At 37.7% G+C, this 26,214-nt stretch overlaps 1 protein-coding gene across 2 annotated transcripts in view; it reads left to right on the forward strand.

Annotated features, from left to right (window-relative positions):
• The window catches only part of LOC105492585 (thrombospondin type 1 domain containing 7B), a 900,526-nt gene that overhangs the window by 855,520 nt on the left and 18,792 nt on the right, over positions 1-26,214 (forward strand). For both annotated transcript variants that reach the window (XM_071072671.1, XM_071072672.1), the window contains exons 21-24: positions 9,775-9,920; positions 22,831-22,990; positions 24,161-24,334; positions 24,430-24,525. In XM_071072671.1, coding sequence (XP_070928772.1) covers positions 9,775-9,920; positions 22,831-22,990; positions 24,161-24,334; positions 24,430-24,525 — 576 coding nt within the window. The remainder of the gene's footprint in view (positions 1-9,774; positions 9,921-22,830; positions 22,991-24,160; positions 24,335-24,429; positions 24,526-26,214) is intronic.

Raw genomic sequence — 26,214 nt, forward strand, 5'->3', positions numbered from 1 at the left:
GCATAGTATCTGATACCTAAGAAATGGATTAGATGAGATCTATTGGAAAGCATATGCTTTTGGAGCAAGACAAATCTTTGTTCCAAACCTTCTACTGTATCATTTCACAAAAAATATTTAAATTCTCTGAGTCTCAGTTTATCATGTGTTAACGGATAATATTAATAACTATGTCCTAAACTCAGCCTGAAACTGGGGTTGTTAAAGTGATTTATGTGACTCGGAGAGTAAGGGGAGGAACTATCAGGGGCAGGAAAGTGAAGAAAGCAGGATAAGGAAGAGAAAAAGCTAAGCAAGAATGTATGACATCATTTGTATATTAAAACACATTGTATTCCCTCAATTAATTTAGCGCCTCCCTCCATAACGAGGAATGCTTTTACAATGACAAAAGGTATCATACAATAAAATGCCTTAAACACAGAAACACATATGACTAAAGTTAACTTAGATTGAATATGACCATCTACTAATGAGGTTTTGTTAGTATTCCTTTGCTTCTTTTTCACTTATGTTGTCATCCGCTAGTATTTGCTATTGTCTAGCACTAGGTTGCAGGTACCAAATGCTTAAGAATAAATCCATAGGGGTAAATCCCTTGAAAGCGAAAATCTTTTATTCATTAACCTGATTTGGGGGTTCTTATTAGGAACCATTAACTTCAGTTAAGTGACATTGTATCCTATTCTGCATGGTGTTTTAGTTGGCCAACCCCTTCTAGATGTTGGCTTCTGGGTGACCATTTTCTGTCAATGATTGTGCATAAACTTTGGAAATTTAACTTATGTTCAAAAGAAGTAATGTCCAGATGGAAAGCAAGCCAATAATAATGATATTCATAGACACGCTGGAAACTCAAAGTTACTTCATATACTACTATTATTGCTTTTATATATCTACGGTGCCCTGGAGTTTATAGGTACATTTATGTAAATTGCTCAGATATTTTATTCAATGAGCTGTTTGTTTCCAGTCAATAGGAACCGTCTTCAACAATCTCTCTGTTATTCTTATATTTCCTTTTCCATTATCTCTTACGTATATACTTTGCCTGGGCCGTATCCAAATTGGCCGAAGCTATCAAAACCATAATTTCCAGTAAATTCAGTGACTATGTGTCAGGGCCACAGAAGAATTGTTGTTTACAGCATGTCTCTCTAAAGGGCATGGTGACTGGCTACTTTGATGGGAAAATATGGTCAGAATAGGGAATTACTGCGTTTGACTTCCTTTCTTTTTCTAAGTGTATACGTTGACAAATGTTTACCAGTTTTGAGATTTGTTTGAATTGCTTAAAATTTCCTACATTTACTTTGTCAGTGGAGCCTCAAGAGGGAAGTTTGACTACTGCCTAGTTAAGTGGGAATATGATCTAGTCTTATATGCTTTAAACCTGTATGCAGTCACTGGGATTGGCCCCTCTGTTTCTGTTTTTGTTTCTACAACCTGTATACCATTTCTAAAGATCTTGCCATTCAATCCTTTTTCTTTCATTGCTAGTGATTATTGCTCATATAACGATAAGCTTAATATCAATGTTGTTTATAATGAGGTCCCAGTATTCTCCAGGGTAAAAGAGGAAAAGGCTCAGAGAGGAGAATTACTAGCAAATAGCAAATCTACCCTACCATGATTTAGGTCTTTTTTAACTGGAAATATATTTTATAGGGAGTGTCTTTCTCTGTTTTGTAGCCTGATGAGTGCACGAATAGAGAGCAACTTCTGTTCCTTCATCTCAACGGGCATTGCTCATTCAGCATATTGTCAATATTTATGATTGAATTTAGTTCCCAGCTGATACCTATTGTCATGTCTTATGCTGTTATTGGAAAACACAAACCCAAGCAAGACAACTCCAGAGAGTTTCCAAGGAAATTCTTCCCCTCTGACTTTGAAAGCAGGAGGATATGTATGGCGGCAAGCTTCACTATTACTCTGAGAACAGAAAGAGTCCAGGATACAGTGTTAAGGGATTTGATGGGTTGGGAACTGGCTGAGTAATTATGTATTTTATAATTTTGTGCATTTACTATAATAAGCCCAATAAAATATAGGAGACACAGGTAGCATGCTTTATGTACTCATTACAGGCATGTTTCAGGGTCAGTTGTAGGAATTGATATGAGAGTATTTGTTAAAAATAAATGTTTAAGGCCAGGCGCGGTAGCTCGTGCCTGTAATCCCAGCACTTTGGGAGGCTGAGGCGGGCGGATCACGAGGTCAGGAGATCCAGACCATCCTGGCTAAAACGGTGAAACCCCGTCTCTACTAAAAATACAAAAAAAAAAAAAAAAAAAAACTAGCCGGATGTGGTGGCGGGCGCCTGTAGTCCCAGCTACTCAGGAGGCTGAGGCAGGAGAATGGCGTGAACCCGGGGGACGGAGTTTGCAATGAGCTGAGATCGCACCACTGCACTCCAGCCTGGGCGACAGAGCGAGACTGCGACTCAAAAAATAAATAAATAAATAAATAAATAAATAAATAAATAAATAAATGTTTAAGAAGAAAAAAATAAAAGCATCTACTATATTTAAAATATTCCGCAAGTTTTTTTGTTTTGTTTTGTTTTGTTTTGTTTTGTTTTGTTTAGATGGAGTCACAGGCTATGGTGTAGTGGTGCGATCTTGGCTCACTGCAACCTCTGCTTTCCAGGTTCAAGCAATCTTCCTGTCTCAACCTCCGAATAGCTGAGTTTATAAGTATACACTACCATGTCTGCTAATTTTTGTATTTTTAATAGAAATGGGGTTTTACCATGTTGGTCAGGCTGGTCTCAAACTCCTGACCTCAAGTCATCTGCCCATCTTGGCATCCCAAACTGCTGGGATTACAGGCATGAGCTACTGTGCCCAACCCCTTGTGAGCTGGTTTTATATAGTACTTTTTATTTGTATAACCTATGTGACACATATCCAGGCAGTCCTCATCATCTGATATTCTTCACCTGAATCTACATTATTTTGAATTCCACAGACAGCCAAACCCCTCATAACATCAAAATATTCATGAATAAACTTATCATTTACAGAACCTGTACCGAGTCAACAAGCTTTCTCCATTAACACACATGTTCTGTCATTGCAAATCAGGGGATTTGTTGATCTATCTTTATCTGTAAATTAAATGTGTGTCCACCACAAAGGGGATACACTATGGAGTGATCGTCACACCAAGAATAAAGTGAGCCCTTGGAAAACTGATGATCATTGACTCAACAGCCAAAGACTTCATGTTCAAGCTGTGAAAGTCAGTTATGAAACATCAAGATCTCTTACAGCTGTCATAAAATTATGTAAGAAATATCAATGACCAGTTTATTTGTCCTAATAATGAGTACATAATTGTAATCATAATATATATACTTGTGGATATTGGATGAAATAAACCCACTTCCATTCTTTTTAGTTTCGGAAAAAAAGTCTCATTTAAATATTTTTTACTATTTATTTTATTTTTTTATTTTTTAATTTATTTATTATTATTATACTTTAAGTTGTAGGGTACATGTGCATAACGTGCAGGTTTGTTACATATGTATACTTGTGCCATGTTGGTGTGCTGCACCCATCAACTCGTCATTTACACCAGGTATAACTCCCAATGCAATCCCTCTCCCCTCCCCCCTCCCCATGATAGGCCCCGGTGTGTGATGTTCCCCTTCCTGAGTCCGAGTGATCTCATTGTTCAGTTCCCACCTATGAGTGAGAACATGCGGTGGTTGGTTTTCTGTTCTTGTGATAGTTTGCTAAGAATGATGGTTTCCAGCTGCATCCATGTCCCTACAAAGGACACAAACTCATCCTTTTTTATGGCTGCATAGTATTCCATGGTGTATATGTGCCACATTTTCTTAATCCAATCTACTATTTATTTAAAATAATTTAATTCCTATTTAAAATAGCTTCACTTTTAAGTGGCATTTGTTTCTAACATGAATTATCTTCAAGTAATAAAGACGTTTTGTATTCTCAGTTTTATTTTACAGAAAATTTATGCTCAGAGGAGTTAAAGTACTTGCATGTAGTCATAATCGTTTACTAGTTGTTAATTGGAGAGAACTGTTTCCAACTAGAAACTTTTAATGCCCATTCCAGGCCTGTCTCCACCATATATCAGGTTTATTTTTTAGCTTTCTATTTTTTTTCTATAGATATGAGGTCTTGCTGTGCTGCCCAGGCTGGTCTCGAACTCTTGGACTCAAGTGATGCCCCTTCCTCAACCTCCCAAAATGCTGGGATTACAGGCGTGAGCCACTGTACCTGGCACATCAGCTAGTTTCAAATTCTCTTTCTCTCATGTTCCATACCACACCATACTTTTACCTTTAATTTGACCACATCCTCCACTGCTTTCTCTCTCCCATCAAAACTCATCATTGCCAAAACAATTCCTTCTGGCTCCTGCTGTTCGGAGTTCTTGATAGAACAATTATTGCTGAGAGATAGCTGATTGGTTAAATATTCCATCCTTTCTGAGATCTGGCATCTCAAGTAATACTTGACCACTACCCTGGGAGGTGGCAGGCCCCTTTATTGAGAACATCCACATTTTTTATTTGAGGGATACACTTTTGGTTCTTTAACTCATACAATCAAAACATCCTTGACCTAAATAGAAAAAGAAACATAGAGATAACAATTACCCAACAGAAGTATCAGGTCTAGTAATTTTCTCTTACACTTGCATGCATTTATTAGCAATATTTTTTGTTGAACTTTAACATGAAACAATTAAACACAAAATACACCAAAATACAGATTTACTATATGTTCCTTGGTTTCAAAAAATATTCTTGGAAGTAATAGGCATTGTCTGGAAATCTTCTCTTTGTGTTTGGATACCAAAAGCTAGAGAAACCATATAGCTGTGCTTCCGATGAATGATCTTGAGACTTCATTATTTTAAAAAGTAATAGCATCATTTTTTTCTTTTGCATTTATTAGATTTTCTCTACCTTTACGTCCAGCAAAACTTATCTGTCACCTTAATGGAAATAAATAAAATGATTCTATAGTACTGGCCCTCAGCATGCCATCAATTCAAGACAAACTGGAAGTTATTTGGTTATAATGAAATAGAGCCTCTTTGGCTGTGATAAAGGTGACACCACATTGTCATTATCCTTACAAAGATGGATGGCACAGCCTGCAATTATAAAGACATTAGGATAATAGGTATTTGAGTCAAGAGAATAAACATTAAAGTTATTATAAAACTTGAAGAGTATTTAAGCAAAACTGAATGTGAAATCTTGTGCCAAATGTGTTCATCTGGCAGGGACAACATTTGATGTGAATGACATCTGACCTGTATGATTTGAGTGATTCTGGGAAGAACATCTGTGTAAACATATACACTCCATGCAAGAGCTCTGTGCCTGGAGTTGCGGAATGAGCCCTTGCCTATATTATCACTGAAAGAAATTTTACCACTGATATGGTTTGGCTGTGTCCTCAACCAAATCTCAACTTGAATTGTATCTCCCAGAATTCCCATGTGTTGTAGGAGGGACCCAGGGGGAGATAACTGAATCATGGGGGCCGGTCTTTCCTGTGCTATTCTCATGATAGTGAATAAGTCTCACGAGATCTGATGGGTTTATCAGGGGTTTCTGCTTTTGCTTCTTCCTCATTTTTCACTTGTTACTGCCATGTAAGAAGTGACTTTCACCTCCCACCATGATTCTGAGGCCTCCCCAGCCACATGGAACTGTAAGTCCAATTAAACATCTTTTTCTTCGCAGTCTTGGTTATGTCTTTATCAGCAGTGTGAAAACAGATTAATACAGCAAATTGATACCAGTACATTGGGGCGCTTCTAGAAAGATACCCAAAAATGTGGAAACGACTTTGGAAGTAGGTAACAGGCAGAGGTTGGAACAGTTTGGAGGGCTCAGAAGAAGACAGGAAAATGTGGGAAAGTTTTGAACCTCCTAGAGATGTGTAGAAAGGCTTTGACAAAAATGCTGATAGTGATAAGAACAATAAAGTTCAGGCTGAGGTGGTCTCAGATGGAGATGAGGAGCTCGTTGGGAACTAGAGCAAAGGTGACTCTTGTTATGTTTTAGCAAAGAGACTGGTGGCATTTTGCCCCTGCTCTAGAGATTTGTGAAACTTCGAACTTGAGAGAGATGATTTAGGGTACCTGGTGTAAGAAATTTCTAAGCAGCAAAGCATTCAAGATGTGACTTGGGTGCTGTTAAAAGCATTCCATTTTAAAACAGAAACAGAGCATAAAAATTCAGAAAAATTCGCAGCCTGACGATGCAGTAGAAAAGAAAAAGCCATATTTTTTTGAGGAGAAATTTAAGCCAGCTGCAGAAATTTGCATAAGTAATGAGGACTCTAATGTTAATTCCCAAGACCAAGGGGAAAATGTCTTCACGGCATGTCAGAGAACTTCACGGCAGGCCCTCCCATCACAGCCCGGAGGCCCAGCAGGAAAAGTGGTTTTGTTGGCCAGGCCCAGGGTCCCCATGATGTGTGTAGCCTAGGGACTTGGTGCCCTGTGTCCCAGCTGCTCCAGCTATGGCTGAAAGGGGCCGACATAAAGCTTGGGCTGTGGCCTCAGAGAGTGGAAGCCCCAAGCCTTGGCAGCTTCCATGTGGCGTTGAGCTTGCGGGTGCAAAGTAGTCAAGAATTGAGGTTTGTGATCCTCTGCCTAGATTTCAGAAGATATATGGAAACGCCTGGATTCCCATGCAAAAGTTTGCTGCAGGGGCAGAGCCCTCATGGAGAACCTCTGCTAGGGCAGTGCGGAGGGGAAACATGGGTTGAAGCCCCCAGATACAGTCCCTAGTGGGATGCTGCCTAGTGGAGCTGTGAGAAGAGGGCCATCGTTCTCCATCCCCATGAATGGTAGATCCACTGACAGCTTGCACCATGTGCCTGGAAAAGCTGCAGACACTCAACGCCAGCCCATGAAAACAAGCAAGAGGGAGGCTGTACCCTGCAAAGCTACAGGGATGGAACTGCCCAAGACCATGGGAACCCACCTTTTGCATTAGTGTGATGTGACATTGAGACCTGGAGTCACAGGAGATCATTTTGGAGCTTTAAAATTTGACTGCCCCACTGAATTTTGGACTTGCATGGGCCACATAACCCCTTTATTTTTGCCAAGTTATCCATTTGGAATGGCTGTATTTATCCAATACCCATACCCTTATTGTATCTAGGAAGCAACTAGCTTGCTTTTGATTTTACAGGCTTATAACCAGAAGGGACTTGCCTTATCTCAGATGAGACTTTGGACTGTGGACTTTTGGGATAATGCTGAAATGAGTTAAGACTTTGGGGAACTGTTGGGGAGTCATGATTGGTTTTGAAATGTGAAGACATGAGATTTGGAGGGGCCGGGAGCAGAATGGTATGGTTTGGTTGTGTCCCCACCCAAATCTCAACTTGAATTGTATCTCCAGAATTCCCACATGTTGTGGGAGGGACCCAGGGGGAGGTAACTGAATCATGGGGGCCGGTATTTCCCATGCTATTCTTGTAATTGTGAATAAGTCTCATGAGATCTGATGGGTTTATCTCATCTGAGGGGTTTCCGCTTTTGCTTCTTCCTCATTTTTCTCTTGCCACTGCCATGTAAGAAGTGCCTTTCACCTCCCACCATGATTCTGAGGCCTCCCCAGCCATGTGGAACCATAAGTCTAATTAAACCTCTATTTCTTCTCAGTCTTGGGTATGTCTTATCAGCAGCCTGAAAATGAATTAATACAACTACCATCTAAACTTCCTTGTGTGTCTCCTATAAAAAGACTTAACTAAGGTAGCTGTCTTTGCTGTCTTGCTCATGTCTACCCAGCAGCATGATTAATGAAGCAGCTACTAGAGTAAAACTGCTTTGAATCTTGTTCTGCAGCCTACTTTGTTTGTTTGTTTTTTTAAACCGAAACAAGTGACTTAAATTCTCTGAGCCCCAGTTTTGTCATCTATAATATGGGAGAACAGTAGAATTTTCCTCTTGGGTTGTTATCACTATTAAATGAGTCCATGCATACGAAGTGTTGAAAATATTGCCTAACGTATGGTACCAGCTCAATCAATGTATTGATACTATTATATCATCACATATTTGCATATAACATAATATCACATCAATAATTTATGAAAATATAAATTAAACATATAGTCCACTTTACTTAATGTCTGTGAAGTACCATGTTAGACACGGAAGTATAAACCTTAAGGAATTTAGAAGCCAGTGATTAGAACCCCCTGGTTTTCTTCAAGGATATTCTCAGAGAGTTAGTTTACCACCAAATCTATGATAATATTCTGGTGGACGGTAAGAGGTCTAGTTCTTTGAAAGTGTGAGTCACCCTTACTTATCACTAAACTTGAAGGTATCTGTAATTGTTTCTATCCAGGGCTTTCAAGTGAATTCTATCTAGAAGTGAAGTCCGCACTAGCTTTCCATTTCTCTTAGGATATAAATGTAGAATCTTTGACATCAACTAAAAGACTCTGCTTGTAATAGCTTTAACAACATTTTCTCAAGCCCTTTGCACTGTCACTCTCCGCTTCAGCTGCACTGGCTTCTGTCAGGTCCTCAGACATGTGATCCTTTGTGCCTCACCTTCTCTTCGCTCTGTGTGGCCCATTCTCTCTCCACATCATATCTGACTTGCATCTTTTCAGATTTATACTTAAAGTTCCACTACTCATGGCAGTGATCTCTGGTTCCTTCTCAAAATGGGCTGCCATTCTAATTCATGCTTCCACAGAACCCTGTTTTTCTTTTAACATTTATCACAAATACAATTACATAATTAACTTTATAAAAACATTGAGAGTCCATCATATTCATAAATAACTAGTAGTAATTAAATTATATGTGCTGAGTACTTCATCAGAAAGAACCAGGGTGAGTAGGAATGAGAGAGTGAGAGTGAATGAGTGCAAGAGAGAGACAGAGAGAAGCACAAACCAATAATGTAGGTTATTCCATCACTATTCCACTTGATGAGCTGATGACCTAATGCCTAGGAGGGGGCAGAAGATGATATGGGAGCACTGCTGTTTCCTGAGTCAGTTTTACTAATCAATTGTCTTTCATTGCAGAACAGGAGCTGGTATCTGCACATATGTTTTTTAAACATCTTGGTTCCTTCATCCAAGCCAACAACTTTATCTTGTGCTCAGCGAAGAAAGAAATTGGTTCTAAACCTCTGAAAAAATTATCTGTTTTGAATTAATTGAAAGACACTATTGGGACCTTGGGGTGGCACCTTCCTAGGGAATTTTTTAGGATTCTATGTGTAATTTTTGCCTTACTTGCTTATGTTCATGCTTATGCTTATTGCCTCACAGAAGAGGCAATACTCACTATTTGGATTTAATATTTGTAATCCTGTCTTAAAATATGAGGTCTTTGATGGTAGAAGATACATCTGGCAATTTTACTTTACCCTAGCACACTACAGGATGCCTTGATCATGCTAGAGCTTAATAAATATTTATTAAATGAATTAACAGTCTACCAATGTTTACAAGATTAGTCTACTTGGCAACAATAGAAAGTTTGTACTTTGAAGACTAAAAGAAGTAGAAGACAGAATTTCAGATCCTTCAAACATTGTGAAAACCTAGATAGCCTGCATCTCTGTAGAACTCTAAATGAAAATGACAGAAAAACTAAAAGTGGGATAGGACATAGTTCAGTCTATTAAAATGAAGACTTACATGTATAAGGCAACGTTCTGTTCTTCAGGTCCCTTTCCAGGCCAAACTAACTGAAAAGCTGACACCTCCCTTATCATTTTAGGTCGAATGAGCCGGACTCGATTTATCATTATGCCAACCCAAGGAGAAGGACGGCCATGCCCCACAGAGCTTACCCAGCAGAAAACCTGCCCAGTGACCCCCTGCTACAGCTGGGTCCTTGGCAACTGGTCTGCATGTAAATTGGAGGTAGGTCATGTAATGACAGTTAGAGAAATATTCATCAGTATATTCAAAGCACTTGTCTGGTCAAACCTATGCACTGATGGAATAAATTTCACAGCACCAGGGGTCTGGCACAATGTATTTTTAATGCAACGTAGAACATGGAAAAATACAATCAAATGGCTTAACCTCATGCAGAGTGATATCGATAGGATAATAAATAGCCATTCATTAAGTACTGATTATAATAGGACAGGTCACAAATCCTTCAATCTCCTTGGCATCCTTTAAAATTCTGTTATTTTATTGGCTTGTTGGGAATATCAAAGTATTATTTAATTAGGCAAAAATCCTGATGCTGTGAAAATCCATAGCTTGCTTTAGATTGTTTAAGAAATTTAGATTTCTTAAAAAGCACTTTTAGGGTTAGACAAAATCTTGCATATGAGCAGAAAACCAAAAGTGTACAAAAGTTATATTTTAACATTATTACATGAACCATGGTTACTACATTTTCCTCGATGATTACTTTTTTATTGGCCTGACAGATAAATGCCTAACAACATTATAATATATCACGTACCAAGAGCTTTTGCTAGATCAGCAAAGATCCTCTACTGCATTTTCTCTCTGGCTTCTTGCTTAAGAAATAGCACATTGCTTTTTCCTGCTTTCTTATCCTAGTAGTTTATCCTTCAGTTCATGTTCCAAAGCATACTTTAATTAGGTAACAATAATTTTGATTATGCATTAAGAAATCTGCAGAGTATTCTCGTAGAGATGTTTAGTGTTCCTGTCAGGATGACATTGTCAGGCATCATTATTATCTTGCCGAAGTTAAATGCCTATGTATTTTAATAGGTCCCAGAAGAACAAAAATGCGTGGTACATTTGTTCAGTCTCATTTTTACAGAAAATAAGGTAACCGTGCTAATTAACCAATTCAGAAGTAACTTAATAGCTTTAAATATTAATACTTTGTCTACTAGTCTAAATTCTTTCCTAAGTATTCAGCAATATTTAAATGTTGTTTGGACTCACTTACAAAAATTGAAGGAATATTGCTCCTTATCATTGGGACTGCTTTGACAGAATAGAGAAAATAAGCTCAAGGAATTTAGGAAGCCATTTCAGGGAAAGGGAGAGGAAAGTTGAACGTTAGGAAGAAGAGAGAGGACAAAGGATGGGAGGGAGGGAGAGACAGACAGACAGAGAACAGACAATGTCCACACTCCAAGTCTTACCAGAAATACAACTACTACTGTACCTAACCTGTTTTGGGCACTTTCTCTTTTATCTTCTCAGGTATCAGGAATCCATATCTTTGATAGGCAAGTCTACCAAATTGTTCCATAGGAATATTATAGGAAAATGCCAAATGCAGTGTTTTGCTGTCAAATGTCAAGCTTTTGCAAAAGCAATAAGGACAAGAGTGGTGGGTGGTGGTCATTCTCTGTAGTGGTGCTGGTGATGGGTGGAGGGTTATGGCATCTGTTGGAAATACGTAGTCTTGAAAGCCCTGACAAGACTTCTGGAGACCCACCAGAGCAGGGGATTGGTTTGTGCTTCCAGAAACTTCAGAGTTGCGTCAGATTTCTAGATAGAGTGACTCCCGTTCACTGACACTTCCACTTGGGAACAAACTCTGGAGCTAGACTTAATCTATGCAAAACCTTCAATAAACAAGTCTATAGTTAATTATTCTAGGGTGGGCACTTGCCCAAACAGTGCCAATCAACATTCTTCCCCAATAATGTAAAGTGGAATTGATCTCATCCCAAGGTACTGTAATCAGAAGCTCTTAGTGGCCACGTCATTCTACCTTATAGATGAAGTCAGTCACTCAGAAGCAAAAAGCACACCGAAAATGACACAAAGTAAAGCAGAGGTGCAAGAGAAAGGGAATCATGACAATATCTAAGTTGAGTTTTTCCTGACTTCCAGCTACATTCCTACTTTTCCTGCAGCCTAACTGTTAACTCTTTGTGAGATAGGTAACACCATATCTTTTTTAAAAATTTACTATACTTAAATGTATATATAAGCTGGATTTTTTTTTTTTTTTTTTTTTTTTTTTTTTTTGAGACGGAGTCTCGCTCTGTCGCCCAGGCTGGAGTGCAGTGGCGCGATCTCGGCTCACTGCAAGCTCCGCCTCCCGGGTTCACGCCATTCTCCTGCCTCAGCTTCCCGAGTAGCTGGGACTACAGGCGCCCACAACCGCGCCCGGCTAATTTTTTTTGTATTTTTAGTAGAGACGGGGTTTCACCGTGGTCTCGATCTCCTGACCTTGTGATCCGCCCGCTTCGGCCTCCCAAAGTGCTGGGATTACAGGCGTGAGCCACCGCGCCCAGCCACATATAAGCTGGATTTTTAACATTAGTGATCAAAATGCATGTGGGCCTTTTTACACAAAGGAAAAACATCTTTCTACAGCTGCATTTGTGCTTCCTCTTGTCCTAGCATGTCCTTGCCTGCCAAACACAAGTTGGGAGCTCATTCAATGAGGGTGGTGATATTTAGGTGGCTGCTTGCCTTCACAAGTATCAACCCATAATAAAAGAAACTCGCGTGGGGCACAGTGGATGTGCCAATTCTGCCAGTATCTTCTGTGAAAAAGGAAGTATTTATCCTCAGGCATACTTTCCTTTTTAGCATTTTCTAACTCTTCCCAAGTTTCTCAGCTGCTAACACATACACACCATATGCTCATCAATCTGCTTGAGGAGCTCAGATTCTGGAGTCTAGCAGCCCTAATTTTGGTCATGGTTCTGCCCATTTTTCTGCATTTCTGGCCAAGTCTATAAACTCTCCAAACATCTGTTTTCTTTTTTATAAGTGGGGGTAGCAGTAGTACCTATTTTGCTGGTTATGTGGGCAGGAAGTAGATAAGTTATACAAAGTACTTTGCATAGTAATAGACATAAGTTAAGAGCTCCATAGTTATAGTTAGTATTATAATTTTTATTAAAACTATGATTATGATTATAGGCACCATCTGCCTATTCACATCAGGCAGTAATGCCAATTCATTATATACAAAACCTCTATTAATACTCTAGGCAATGGAGAGTTAGCGAGAGAACCTGTGCCATTTACAGTCTTTCTCTTAGAGACCTGGGTCTATTTTCAGGCCCTTGTGTGTAAAATCTCTTGACTGTGGGTGAGTGAATGTTTGCTTTATGACTGAAATTATTAATTCTGATGCTGATTTCTCTTCACATTGTGACTGTTGTTGTCAAAGGTATAAGCGATTAAGGTTGAATATGGACTGATCCCAAGATACACACTAGGAGCACAGTGTTATTTGTCTTGGATTTTAAAGTGATCTGTAGCATAAGTTTGTTTCCTGTTATTTCTTCACACTCTGTCTCATGATGTGTTTAAAAAAAACACTTTAATAAACTGCATATTTTACCTAAGGATCCATATATCAGTACTTTCAAAACTTTCAAATTTCAGGCATGTTGCAGTATCTTTAAACTCTTCTTTCCAAGTACACAAATTCTAATACTCCACAGTAAAACATACACCTAGACAATTCTGCCATGAGTCTATCATCTGGAATAATAAGTTATAAGTGAGCCCGCCCTTCCCCGGAATAATTTATACCTACTGTTTTTCACTCTAAGGAATAAACATTTACTAGAATATTTGCTTTGAATAAATCTAGGAGTTGATTTTGAACTTCCACTTATCTCCAAAAAATGCATTTAGATGTAAAATTATGGTGCTTTTTGGGGACACTTTCATAACAGGCATAGAAATTATTAGAGCAATTATGAAATACTGATTAAACAAATGTGGGAATGACTGTGTGCTGTGGTCTGAATGTTTGTGCCTCCTCCAAACTCACATGTTGAAACAACCCCCAATGTGATGGAATTCAAAGGTGGAGTTCTTGGAAGGTGATAAGGACACAAGGGCTCCACCCTCATGGAATGGTATTATTGTCCTTATAAAAGGGGCCTGAAGGAGCTTCTTCTGCCCTTGCACCATTTGAGAACGCCCAGAAGTCACCATCTATGAGGACCTGGCTCTCATTTAAACTCTTCAGGTGGGGCGTGGTGGCTCACTCCTGTTATTCCAGAACTTTGGAAGGCCGAGGAGGGTGAATCACTTGAGATCAGAAGTTCGAGACCAGCCTGACCAACATGATGAAACCCTGTCTCTACTACAAATTAAAAAAAAAAAAATAGCTGAGTGTGGTGGCACGTGCCTGTAATCTCAGCTACTCGGGAGACTGAGGCAGGAGAATCACCTGAACCTGGGAGGCAGAAGTTGCAGTGAGCTAAGATTGCCCCACTGCACTCCAGCTTAGGTAACAAAGTGACACTCCATCTCAAGAAGAAGAAGAAGAAGGAGAAGGAAGAAGAAGGAGAAGGAGAAGGAGAGGAAAGAAAGAAAGAAGAAAAAAGAAGAATAATATGTTAAGAAGCTTTATGAGCAACCATTCTATACCACCCTGCACCCTCCAGCAGCTTATCCGTGACCTTCCGTTGATGCCCAGCAGCTGCTATCATGGTACCTTGGCATGGCTGATGCCCAACTGACCTGTCAGCCCATGGATCACTTGCTCCACGGCCTGGAACACTGTCATGACTGCTTTAGCGGGCCACCTTGTCCTTCTTTACTCCTGCCTCTGCAAGAGCCATAGCATCTCTAAAATCGAGACAATGCAGTTTGGGAGTCCTGCAGGGGAAGAGGCACAAGAAGGAGAGGACACTCAGTTTTCAAGTGCATAGTTGTCAGACTGTCACCTAATAATGGATTGTAGCATGTAGCATATCTGACTGCAGCAACAGAGGTGCAAAAAGACTGGGAATTTTGAAGGCCTGAGTCCCTACTCTGATCTCTCTGTCTCTCTCTCTGTCTCACTCACTCACTTCTCCTGTTCTCCTTCTTTCTTTGTCTCTTGCTCCCACCTTCACTTTTCTTCTTTGTCTTAGCATCCACAGCAGCAGCAATAATCACAAAGCCTCTAGCTCTTCCACCAACTTCTGGACTTAGTGGAAGCTGAGTAACACGACTTGGAAGTACAAAGGGTTGAGACTTCCTAAAATGACCGTTGATCAATAAGAACTGGATCCTAGGAGTTGTTGACATTTAAATGCCTCTCCTTTCTTTCCTCTCCTCTCTGCTCTTCATGAATGGTACTGAGACATGGTGATACCCCATGACCTGTTTGGAAGATCATGTGGGTAGCCAAGAAACCAGCTATGCTTGTTTGTGAAGCCAAGGCCAGCTTAGTAACACACTACCTCATGTTAGCTTCCCCTCCTTTCCTGCTTCAGTTATCTTTTACCACTACTCTAGTCATACTAAGATTGCATCTTAGTAGGTTTGCCTTGGACTCTGTTTTCTGGAATATCTACGTGAAAACAGAGCTATCAACTGAAGTTATCCATATATCTAATAGACTTCTTTGAAGTGTGAACACCTGACTAAAATCGAAGATACTCATGTCATGAGTGCCTGACAGAATTTTATTTATTTGTTTATTTTAAAACTATATTTTTGATACATAATAGATGTATATATTTTTCAGGTATATGTGATAACTTAGTATATTCATATAATTTGTAAATATCGAGTCAGTGTAATTGGGATATCCATTACCTTATATATTTTCCTATACGCTAGAACAACTCAAATTATTCTAGCCATTTTGAAATATATAGTAGATTATTGTAAGCTATAGTCACCCTACTGATCTATCAAATACTGGGTTTTATTTCTTTTATCAAACTATATATTTGTACCTATTAATCAACCTCTCTTCATCCACCCTCACCCCTAATGTTCCTTGCCTCTGGTAACTATCAATCTTAACTCTCTCTCTTTATGAGATCCACCTTTTTAGCTTCCACATATGAGTGAGAACATACGATATTTGTCTTTCGGTGTTTGGCTTATTTCACTTAATAAACTCTGGTTCCATTTATGTTTCTGCAAATGACAGGATTTTATTCTTTTTTATGGTTAAGTAATAGTCCATTTGTATACATTATGCCATGTGTTCTTTATCCATTCATCCATTGATGTGCACTTAGGTTGATTCCATAGTTTGACTATTGTGAATTTTGCTGCAATAAACATGGCAGTGCAGTTGTCTCTTCAATTTACTGACCTGTCTCCCTTGAGTATATATGTGTGTGTGTGTGTGTGTGTGTGTGTATATATATATATGTGTGTGTGTGTATGTATTCAGTAGTAGAATTTCTGTATATGGTACTTCTATTTTTAGTTTTTTGAGGAACCTCCATACAGTTTTCCATAATGGCTGTAGTAATTTAAATTCCCACCAACAGTATTCAAGGGTTGCCCTTTGTCTACATCCTCACCAGCATCTATTATTACCTGTCTTTTTTATAATAGCCATTTTAGCTGGAGTACGATGATATCTCATTATGCTTTTGATTTGCATTTTTCTGATAATTACTAATGTTGAACCTTTTTTTTTTTTTCATATGACAGTTGGCTATTTGCATGTCTTCTTTTGAGAAATGTCTACTCAGGTCTTTTGCCCATTTTTAAATAGATTATTTGGGTTTTTTTGCTATTGAATTCTTTGAACTATTTATTCTGGTTATTTATTCCTTGTCACATGGGTAGTTTGCAAACATTTTCTCCCATTCTGTTGGTTGTCCCTTCACTTTGTTGATTGTTTGCTATGCAGAAGCTTTTTAGCTTGTTGTAATGGCATTTGTCTATTTTTGCTTTGATTGCCAGTGCTTTGATACCTTACATGAAAGAAAAAAAAATCTTTTCCCAGACCAATATTCTGGAGCATTTTCCCAAAGTTGTTTTCTTCTAGTAGTTTCAAAGTTTCAGTTCTTAGGTTTAAGACTTCAATACATTTTGATTTGATTTTTGTGTATATTGAGAGAGGACTAGTTTTATTCTTCTGCACATGCTTATCCAGTTTTCCCAGTAATATTTATTGAAGAGACTATGCTTTCCCCACTGCATGTTCTTGGCACTTTTGTCAAAAATGAGTTGGCTATAAATGCATGAATATAAATCTGGATATAAATCTGGGGTTTTTATCATACATATAAGTGTGAGTTTTTTATTTTGTTTCATTTGTCTAAGTGTCTGTTTTTTTGCCAGTGCCATGCTGATTTGCCTATTACAGGTTTGTAGTATGTTTTGCAGTCAGGTAGTGTGATGCTTTCAGCATTGTTCTTTTTGCTCAGGATTTCTTTGGCTATTCAAGATATTTTGAGTCCCAGCTGGGCACAGTGGCTAATGCCTGTAATTCCAGCACTTGGGGAGACTGAGGTGGGAGAATCCCTTGAGCTCAGGAGTTTGAGACCAGTTTGGGTAACATAGTGAGACCTCATCTCTACTAAAATTAAAAAAAAAAAAAAAAAGAAAGTTAACCAGGTGTTGTGGTGGATGCCTCTCGTCCCAGATACTCGGGGGTCTGAAGTGGAAAGATGGCTTGAGTCTGAGAAGTCGAGATCGTAGTGAGCCCTGATTATGCCACTACATTGATATTTTGAGTTCCATATACATTTTACGATTTTTTTCTACATATGTGATGAATATCTTTGGTATTTTGATGCGGGTTGCACTAAATCTGTAAATTGCTTTGGGAAGTATCATCATTTTAATAATACTAGTTCTTCCAACTCATGTGCATAGAATATCTTTCCATTTTCATATATCATCTTTAATTACTTTCATTAGCGTTTTATGCTTTTCGTTGTATAGATCTTTCACTTTTTTTGTTAAATTGATTTGCAGTTATTTCATATCCTTCATAGCTATTGCAAATGAGATTGCATTCTTGATTTATTTTTCAGGTTGTTCACTGTTGGTGTATATAATTCTACTGATTTTTGTATGTTGATTTTGTATCCTGCAACTTTACTTAATTCTTTTATCAGTTACAAGAGTTTTCTGGTAGAGCCTTTAGGTTTTTGTAAGTATAAGATCATATCATCTGCAAACAAGGCTAATTTGACTTCTTCCTTTCCAACTTAGATGTCTTTATTTCCTTCTCTTGACTAATTGTTATGGCTAAGACTTCCAGTGTTATGTGGTAACAGTAGGCATCCTTGTCTTGTTCCAGATCTTAGAGCAAAGGCTTTCAAGTTTTCTCCATTCAATACAATGTTAGCTGTGGGTCTGTCATATGAAATCTTTACTATTTTGAGTTCTTTTTCCTTCTATATCTAATTTGTCAAGAGTTTCTATCATAAAGGGATATTAAATTTTATCAAATGCTTTTCAGCATCTATTGAAATGATCATATGGTTTTTGTTCTTGCTTCTGTTAAAGTTACGTGTTATTCCTGCATACAGTGTATCATTCTTACATTCCTGAAATGAATCCCACTTGATCATGGTGAATGATGTTTTTAATGCATTGTTGAATTTGGTTTGCTAATATTTTTTCAGGATTTTTACATTTATTTTCACCAGTGATACTGGCCTATAGTTTTCTACTTTTCTATGCCCTTTTCTGGTCTTGGATCAGGGAAAGCTGGCTTCATGGAATAAATTATGAAGTATTCCCTCATCTTCAATTTTATTTAAATAATTTGAGTAGAATTCGTATTAATTCTACAATAAATGTTTGGTAGAATTCATTAATGAAGCCGTCAGGGTCTGGTTTATTTTTTCAGGGGAGACTTAAGTACAACTTCAGTTTTCTTACTTGTTATTTGTTTGTTGGCATTTTCTATTTCTTCATGGTTCAATCTTGATAGAACGTATATGTCCAGGAATTTATCAATTTAGTCTAAGGTTTTCAAATTGTTGGCATGTAGTTGCTCATAATATACTGTAATGATTATTTGTATTTCTGTCAACTCAGTTTTTATGTTCCTTTTTGGGGTTCTAATATTATTTATTTGGGTCTTCTTTTTTCTTAGTCTAGCTAAGATTTGTCAGTTTTGTTTATTTTTTAGAAAAACAAAGATTTGATCATTTGATCTTCTGTATGGTGAGACTACTTTCACTTATGGCTACTCTGATGTATATAATTTTATCTTTCTACTAGTTTGAGGTTTGGTTTGTTCTTGCATTTCTAGTTCCTTGAAGTACATCATTAAATTGTTTATTTGAATTCTTTCTGCTTTTTCAATGTGGACATTTATTGCTGTAAACTTCCCTCTTAATACTGCTTTTGCTGTATCTCATAGATTTGGATTTGTTTTATCTCCATTTTCATTGTTTTAAGAAATTTTACATTTTCTTAATTTTTAAATTTATTCATTGGTTATTCAGGAGCATGTCATTTAATTTCCATGTATTTGTGTAGTTTTTAAGGTTCCTCTTGTTATTTATTTCTAGTAGCATTCCCTTGTGTTCAGAAAACATACTTGATATGTTTTCTACTTTTTTGGATTTGTTGAAACTTGCTTTGTGGCCCAATATATGTGCTGATGAAAAGAATGTATGTTCTACAATTGGGTGAAATATTCTATAAATATCTGTTAGACCTATTTGGTCTAATGTAGTTTAACTCTAGTGTTTATTTGTTGATTATGTGTCTGTCCTGTCAATTACTGAGAGTGGAGTGTTCAAATGTTCTGCTATTACTGTGCGATGGTCTCTCTCTCTCTCTCTCTCTCTCTCTCTCTCTTTAAATCTATTAATGTTTTCTTTATATACTTGGTAAGTCCAGTGTTGGGTATATCAACAATTATAATTGCTATATCCTCTTGCTGAACTGACACCTTTATCATTATATAGTGACCTTCTTTGTCTGTTTTTACAGTCTCTGATTTGTAGACTATTTTAGCTGATATAAATATAGCTGCTCCTTCTCTTTTTCGTTTCCAGTTGCATGGAATATCTTGTTTTATTCCTTCACTTTCGTTATCTCTCACTATATGTGTCTTTATAGGTAAGGTGAGTTTCTTGTAGACAGCATATACTTGGGACTTGTTCTTTTATCCATTCAGATGCTCTATGTCTTTTAAGTGGAAAATTTAGTCTATTTACACTCAGTGTTATTGATAGGAACTTACTACTGTCATTTTGTTGCTTGTTTTCTAATTGCTTTGTACCTCCTCTTTTCATTTTCTCCCCTTTTCCTTTGTGGTGAAGTTATTTTCTCTGGTAGTAAGTTTTAATTTGTTGCGTTTTACTTTTAGTAAACTTATTGTAAGTTTTTGCATTAATTATGGTTACCATGAAGCTTACAAAAATATCCTGTATAACAAGTTATTCTGAAGAGATGAAAAGTTAGCTTAGATCACAAAGAAAATAATAGAAACAAACAAAAGAATTTACACTTTAACTTTGCCCCCCTGATATTTTGACTTTCATTTTTCTCAACTGACATATTTTTATATTACATATCTCTTCGCAGGTTGCTGTAGCTGTTATTACTTTTGATAGATGTTTATTTGGGGCTTCAAATTCAGTTATGAATGAATTACACACCACAATTACAGTATTAGGATATTCCATGTTTGTCCATGTGCTTAATTTTTCCTGTGGGGTTTTATACCTTCAAATGCTTTGTTTTTGCACATTTGTGTTTTGTTCTTTCAAACTGAAGAACCCCCTTTAGCATTTCTCATAAGAGAAGTCTGGTGGTGGTGAATTCTCTCAGTTCTGTTTGTCTGTAAAGGACTTTATATCTGAAGGATAACTTTGCTGGATACAGTATGCTTGGGCAGTGGATTTTTTTCCTTCTGAACTTTGAAAATGTCCCACTCTCTCCGACCCTGTATGATTTCCATTGAAAGATCTGTTGCCAGATAAATGGGAGCTCCTTTACATATTGTTTGCTTATTTTCTCTTAATGTTTTTAAGATCCTCTTTTTCTCCTTTGCCTTTGAGAGTTTGATTATTATGTGCCTTAAGATAGCCTTATTTGTGTCATATCTGTTTGGTGTTCTCTGACCTTGCAGTACCTGGATATTTATATCATTCTCAAGTTTTGGAGAGTTTTCTGATTTTTTTTAATTTGAATATGTTTTCTACACTTTGCTCTTGCTCAACTCCCTTTTGAGCACCAATAAATCCTATATTTAGTCTTTTAGGGTAATTTTCTATATCTTGGAGACAGTCTTCATTCCTTTTCATTCTTTTTCTCCTCTGACTGTATATTTTCAAGTAACCTGTCTTTGAGCTCCCTAATTCTCTTCTCTGCTTGATCCATTCCACTTTTGAGAGCCTCTAATGAATTTTTCAGTTCAGCAAATATAGTCGTTTCAATATTTCTATTTTTTAAAATTATTATTTCAAACTCTTTAATTTCTCTGATAAATTTCTGAATAGATTTTCTATGTTATCTTGGAGATCATAGAGTATTCTAGAAATTGTTATTTTGAATTCTTGGTCAGAGAGCTCACATATCCATGTAGTTAGGATCACGCACTGGTTCCTTTCTTTATTCATCTGGGGTGGTCCTGGTTCCCTGTTTTCCGTGTTTTTTGTTTTTGTTTTTTTAATGGACATCTCTGTCTTTATGTGGAAGGACTAGCTATTAATTCTAGGCTTGTCTGTGTGGCTTGTTGTGTTTTTTATTGGATTTTTTTTAGTAACTCTTTGTAATTTAACTGTTGGTTTTCTTTCTTTTTTTCTGCTGCTAAGTTCTGGCCTTCTTTTCAGCACTAGATAGCATCCTGAGCATAGGTTTGCTTTGCTTCAGTAACCAATTAGTGTGCTGCCTATCCTGAATAGGGGAGGTCCCCAAGGGGATATCCCAATAGTGTGAGAAGGCTGGGTAGGGGTTCGTGCCTAGGGGACCTGTGAAACCAACCTCCTACAGTATGGTGCTGCTGAAGAGCCATTTTGACTTGGTATCTCCTTTGGATGAATTACAGAACAGAGTTTTCAGAGCTGGGGATAGTAGTCATCCCTCCCCTTTGTCTCTGGATGTCCTTAGGGATGTTTCTTTCTTCAGGCACTTCCCACGCTTCTGGTGGGTTGAGGCGGAGACAGGCCTCCTGCCAGGATACTGAAGATGGTGGGGAAGCTGGTTGTCTACCTCAATCTCACATTTTGCAGCCCAGAAACCATGAGTAAAAGGGAAAATGTCTGTGCACTTGTTCTGGGAAGATCTGGGGGAGGGCTATTGCAGACATGAAAGTCTGATTCTCTTACTACTTACTGAGTTTTTTCACTTCTCTGTGGTACCAGGAACTGTCTTATCCTCATATTTGAGCTCTGAGATGTGGCTGATGATAGTCTCAGAATTGAATATTTGTTTTTGGATATCTGTGGGGAGCTGGGGGAAGGGTGAAGCCAGCTTGCTTCTATGCTGACATTTTGGAACTGAAGTCTTCTCTGCCAAAAATATTATAGTAGGAAGCCTTTTATCAGGCAGATGGTTGGGCCAGTTTACCACTAGGAGCCATCCAATTCTAAACTTCTGTTTCTGTGAGACACTGTACAAAATTTTTCTAATTGCCTAGAATATCTAAGTGAGATGGGAATGACATGTCTTCAAGGAACATTATTCAGCATAGAAGGCATGCTGTGAAAACAACTTATTGTGGCAATAGAGAAAAACAATGTTTTATTAGAAACCTCAACCTAATCCATATAAAAAAGTACAGAATTCTATAAAAAAGAAAAACAAGTAAAATAAAAGAAATTTATGCCCTGTAACTTCACATGTTCCCATTGGGGGTGATTACAGATTAGGTCATTTTATCACATACACCTGGACAAATTGTGTATTGTTTTTCTTTTTTAGTCAATCTTGGCTGAGTTCCAAAATGAACTGTCATATTCTAAGTACATAGGTTCCATAGCATAAATTTGCATTCCCACTGCAGCTTCTCTATCAGCTCTGGCAGTGTTGCTCAGGGATGCTTTATTGTCAATAATTGAGAGATAGGTCACAAGAGGAGGAAGCTACCAAAATATGCAGCTATGGTCTTCTTAGGCAAGAGGTGGCAAGAGCCAAAACTTTGAGATGTAAATTATTTGGGTAATTGTGAAAGTATCCTTTCCTCTCATAGGGTGGAGACTGTGGGGAAGGAGTTCAGATCCGCAGTCTTTCCTGCATGGTCCACAATGGTTCAGTATCTCATGCAGCTGGACGTGTCCAGGATGCACTGTGTGGAGAAATGCCCTTTCAGGACAGCATCCTGAAGCAGTTGTGTTCTGTGCCTTGCCCAGGTATGCAATGCTAGTGACTGGGATTGCCTCCAATGGTGATCTTTTTGTTTATTTTACTAATTTTTTCCTGGAGATGCTCTAACTCATCAAAATTAAATTTTTAAATAACTTTAATTCATTTTTAATTGTGATTATCACTTTGGTATATACCTACTGCTTTGAGGGAGCCAAAGTAGGCAAAAGAAAAAAAAAAGGCACTGGATTTGGAAACTTAAGAGCTAAGTTAGAATCATATCTCTATCACTTCTTTGTTTTACTTGGGGTATGTAGTCTAGCCCCTGTGAGCAATGATTTCTTCATCTAGAAACTGTGATGTTAATTCCGTATCTAACAGCACCTAGCACATTGGCCAGCATTAAAAAAATGTTGACTGAATTCTGGGTGATGGCATGGTGGGAACCAGTAAGGCTATGAGTTCATGAAAGCACTCTGTAAATGTGAAGTTCTATATAAATGGGAAGGTCATTATTAGTTACATAAAATGTATCAGTTTATTTTAATCCTAGTAGCACAACATAGTTTGTATGGCATAAGTTCAAGGTGGCAATATATTTTTATAATACAGTGTATAACATGTATATATGTATGTATGTATACACACATATATGTATGTATAAAATGCATGCATATATGTATTACAAACAAAAAATATTTGTGTACATAATTTATATAAAGATATATTTATATAAATTATAAATTATATTTATTGAGTGAGAAAGATGTTTAGGGTATTCAATTAAACATTCTTTGGTCCAAAAGATAGTTCATTTCAGTGACCTACTTATTCTCTTTTATATGGTTTCTATGAACATCCATTTTATGATGTTATTCTGATCTTTGAACACTGAGTTACCATAATTTTTATATCTCTCTTTTAAAAGTTTTATTAACGCTAGCAGATACATAATATTTTCTAGATGTGACTATTACAATTTGAAGCAAAGTAATAACAATCTAGTTTTTGGCAACTTTCTTGTTAAACAAGATTAAACTATAAATTACTTCATCATTCTTAGGACATTCTGATTGGAAAATTGATCGATATAGAATGTGTAGTATCTGGAACTGCACATATCACTGCAAATCTCTGTGTGAGCCCTGCCCATGCAAATGTTGTCCAGTGCCACTTTTCATGCTGTTTTCTCCACCCTGTACTACATGACTGTCCAGGAGACTGCCATTTGACGGAATGGTCAGAGTGGAGCACATGTGAATTAACCTGCATTGATGGAAGAAGCTTTGAGACTGTGGGTCGCCAGTCTAGATCAAGGACATTTATAATTCAGTCTTTTGAGAACCAAGACAGCTGCCCCCAACAGGTTCTAGAAACACGCCCTTGTACAGGTACGAAGAGCACTTTTCAGTTCTTTAGCCTTGATTGATCAATGCTTATTCTAAGTGAGGTGTAATAGAACTGCTATTATCATATTTACTTACAGGAGGCAAATGTTATCACTACACATGGAAAGCAAGTCTTTGGAACAATAATGAACGAACTGTGTGGTGCCAGCGTTCAGATGGCGTTAATGTCACAGGTATTCCTGCCTAAGACCCATGTAGGCACTTCACAAAGACAGCTGAGTGTTGTTATTTGTGAGAAGAATTTGCTTACAAATTATAAGCAAGGGGTGACTTGGGCAGGTAGCTTAGATGAATTTTATTACAAATTTTCATTAGATATTTGCATCTTAGAAAGAAAGCAGTTGAATTTTAAGACCTATAAAAATATCAAACAACTTAAAGAAATAAGCTGAAATACAATAAAATGTCCTTAAATATCATGATCTGAGATAAAGACTGAAAAAGACAGATGCTAGTAAAATTTTAAATCATGTCCCTTCTCAATAAAATGTTTCAAACGACATATCTTAGCATGTGTGTGTGCAGTACTCAACTGATATAAAACATACTCAGAAGTTGAAATTAAAGGGGCTAATAAAGATAAAATTTAAAAATTAAAATATTTTGTATGTTAATGATGCAGAAAGATTTTATTATTATTATTATTATTATACTTTAAGTTCTGGTGTACATGTGCATAACATACAGGTTTGTTACATATGTATACTTGTGCCATGTTGGTGTGCTGCACCCATCAACTCGTCAGCACCCATCAACTCGTCATTTACATCAGGTATAACTCCCAATGCAATCCCTACCCCCTCCCCCGTCCCCGCTCCCTGTGATAGGCCCCAGTGTGTGATGTTCCGCTTCCCGAGTCCAGGTGATCTCATTGTTCAGTTCCCACCTATGAGTGAGAACATGCGGTGTTTGGTTTTCTGTTCTTGTGATAGTTTGCTGAGAATGATGGCTTCCAGCTGCATCCATGTCCCTACAAAGGACACAAACTCATCCTTTTTTATGGCTGCATAGTATTCCATGGTGTATATGTGCCACATTTTCTTAATCCAGTCTGTCATTGATGGACATTTGGGTTGATTTCAAGTCTTTGCTATTGTGAATAGTGCCGCAATAAACATAGAAAGCTTTAATGATGTAAATTACAGGTATTTGTATTCATGTACTGGATGCTTAGTTTTTGAATATTTTGTGAGTCATGATTATTTCTTAATATCTAAATATAGACTGAGCATAAGGTCCCTCATTCATGATGACAGACACTATTTGATTGTACAACTGGTCTTCTCAATAATTTTTGAGGGTTTTTTTTTGTTTGTTTTGTTTTGTTTTATTTTGGAGACAGAGTCTCACTCTGTCACCAGGCTGCAGTGCAGTGGCACAATCTCAGCTCACTGCAACCTCCGCCTCCCTGGTTCAAGGGATTCTCCTGTCTCAGCTTCCCGAGTAGCTGAGACTGCAGGCGCCCACCACCACACCCAGCTAATTTTTGTATTTTTAGTAGAGACAGAGTTTCACCTTGTTGGCCAGGAGGGTCTCGATCTCTTGACCTCGTGATCTGCCCACCTCGGCCTCCCAAAGTGCTGGGATTACTGGCGTGAGCCTCCACACCTGGCCAATTTTTGAGATTTTTAAATGCTTTCTTGTCCAAGCAAATTAAATTGTCATTATGTTTACTTAGTACTATGGTTTACAGAGAGCTTGTGCAAGAGCTGAAATGCCTATAGGAATAGAATTACTGTCAGTTCCTTTTTCTTGTTTACTTGCTCTTGCACTGTTGTATTGTTTTTAATTCATAGTTTATCCACAAAATAATTTACTTAATTATTTAAGTAATTACCCTACTTACCCTTTTTGTAAGTTGT

Source organism: Macaca nemestrina, chromosome 11, assembly GCF_043159975.1.
Source record: "Macaca nemestrina isolate mMacNem1 chromosome 11, mMacNem.hap1, whole genome shotgun sequence".
Taxonomy (NCBI): Eukaryota; Metazoa; Chordata; class Mammalia; order Primates; family Cercopithecidae; genus Macaca; species Macaca nemestrina.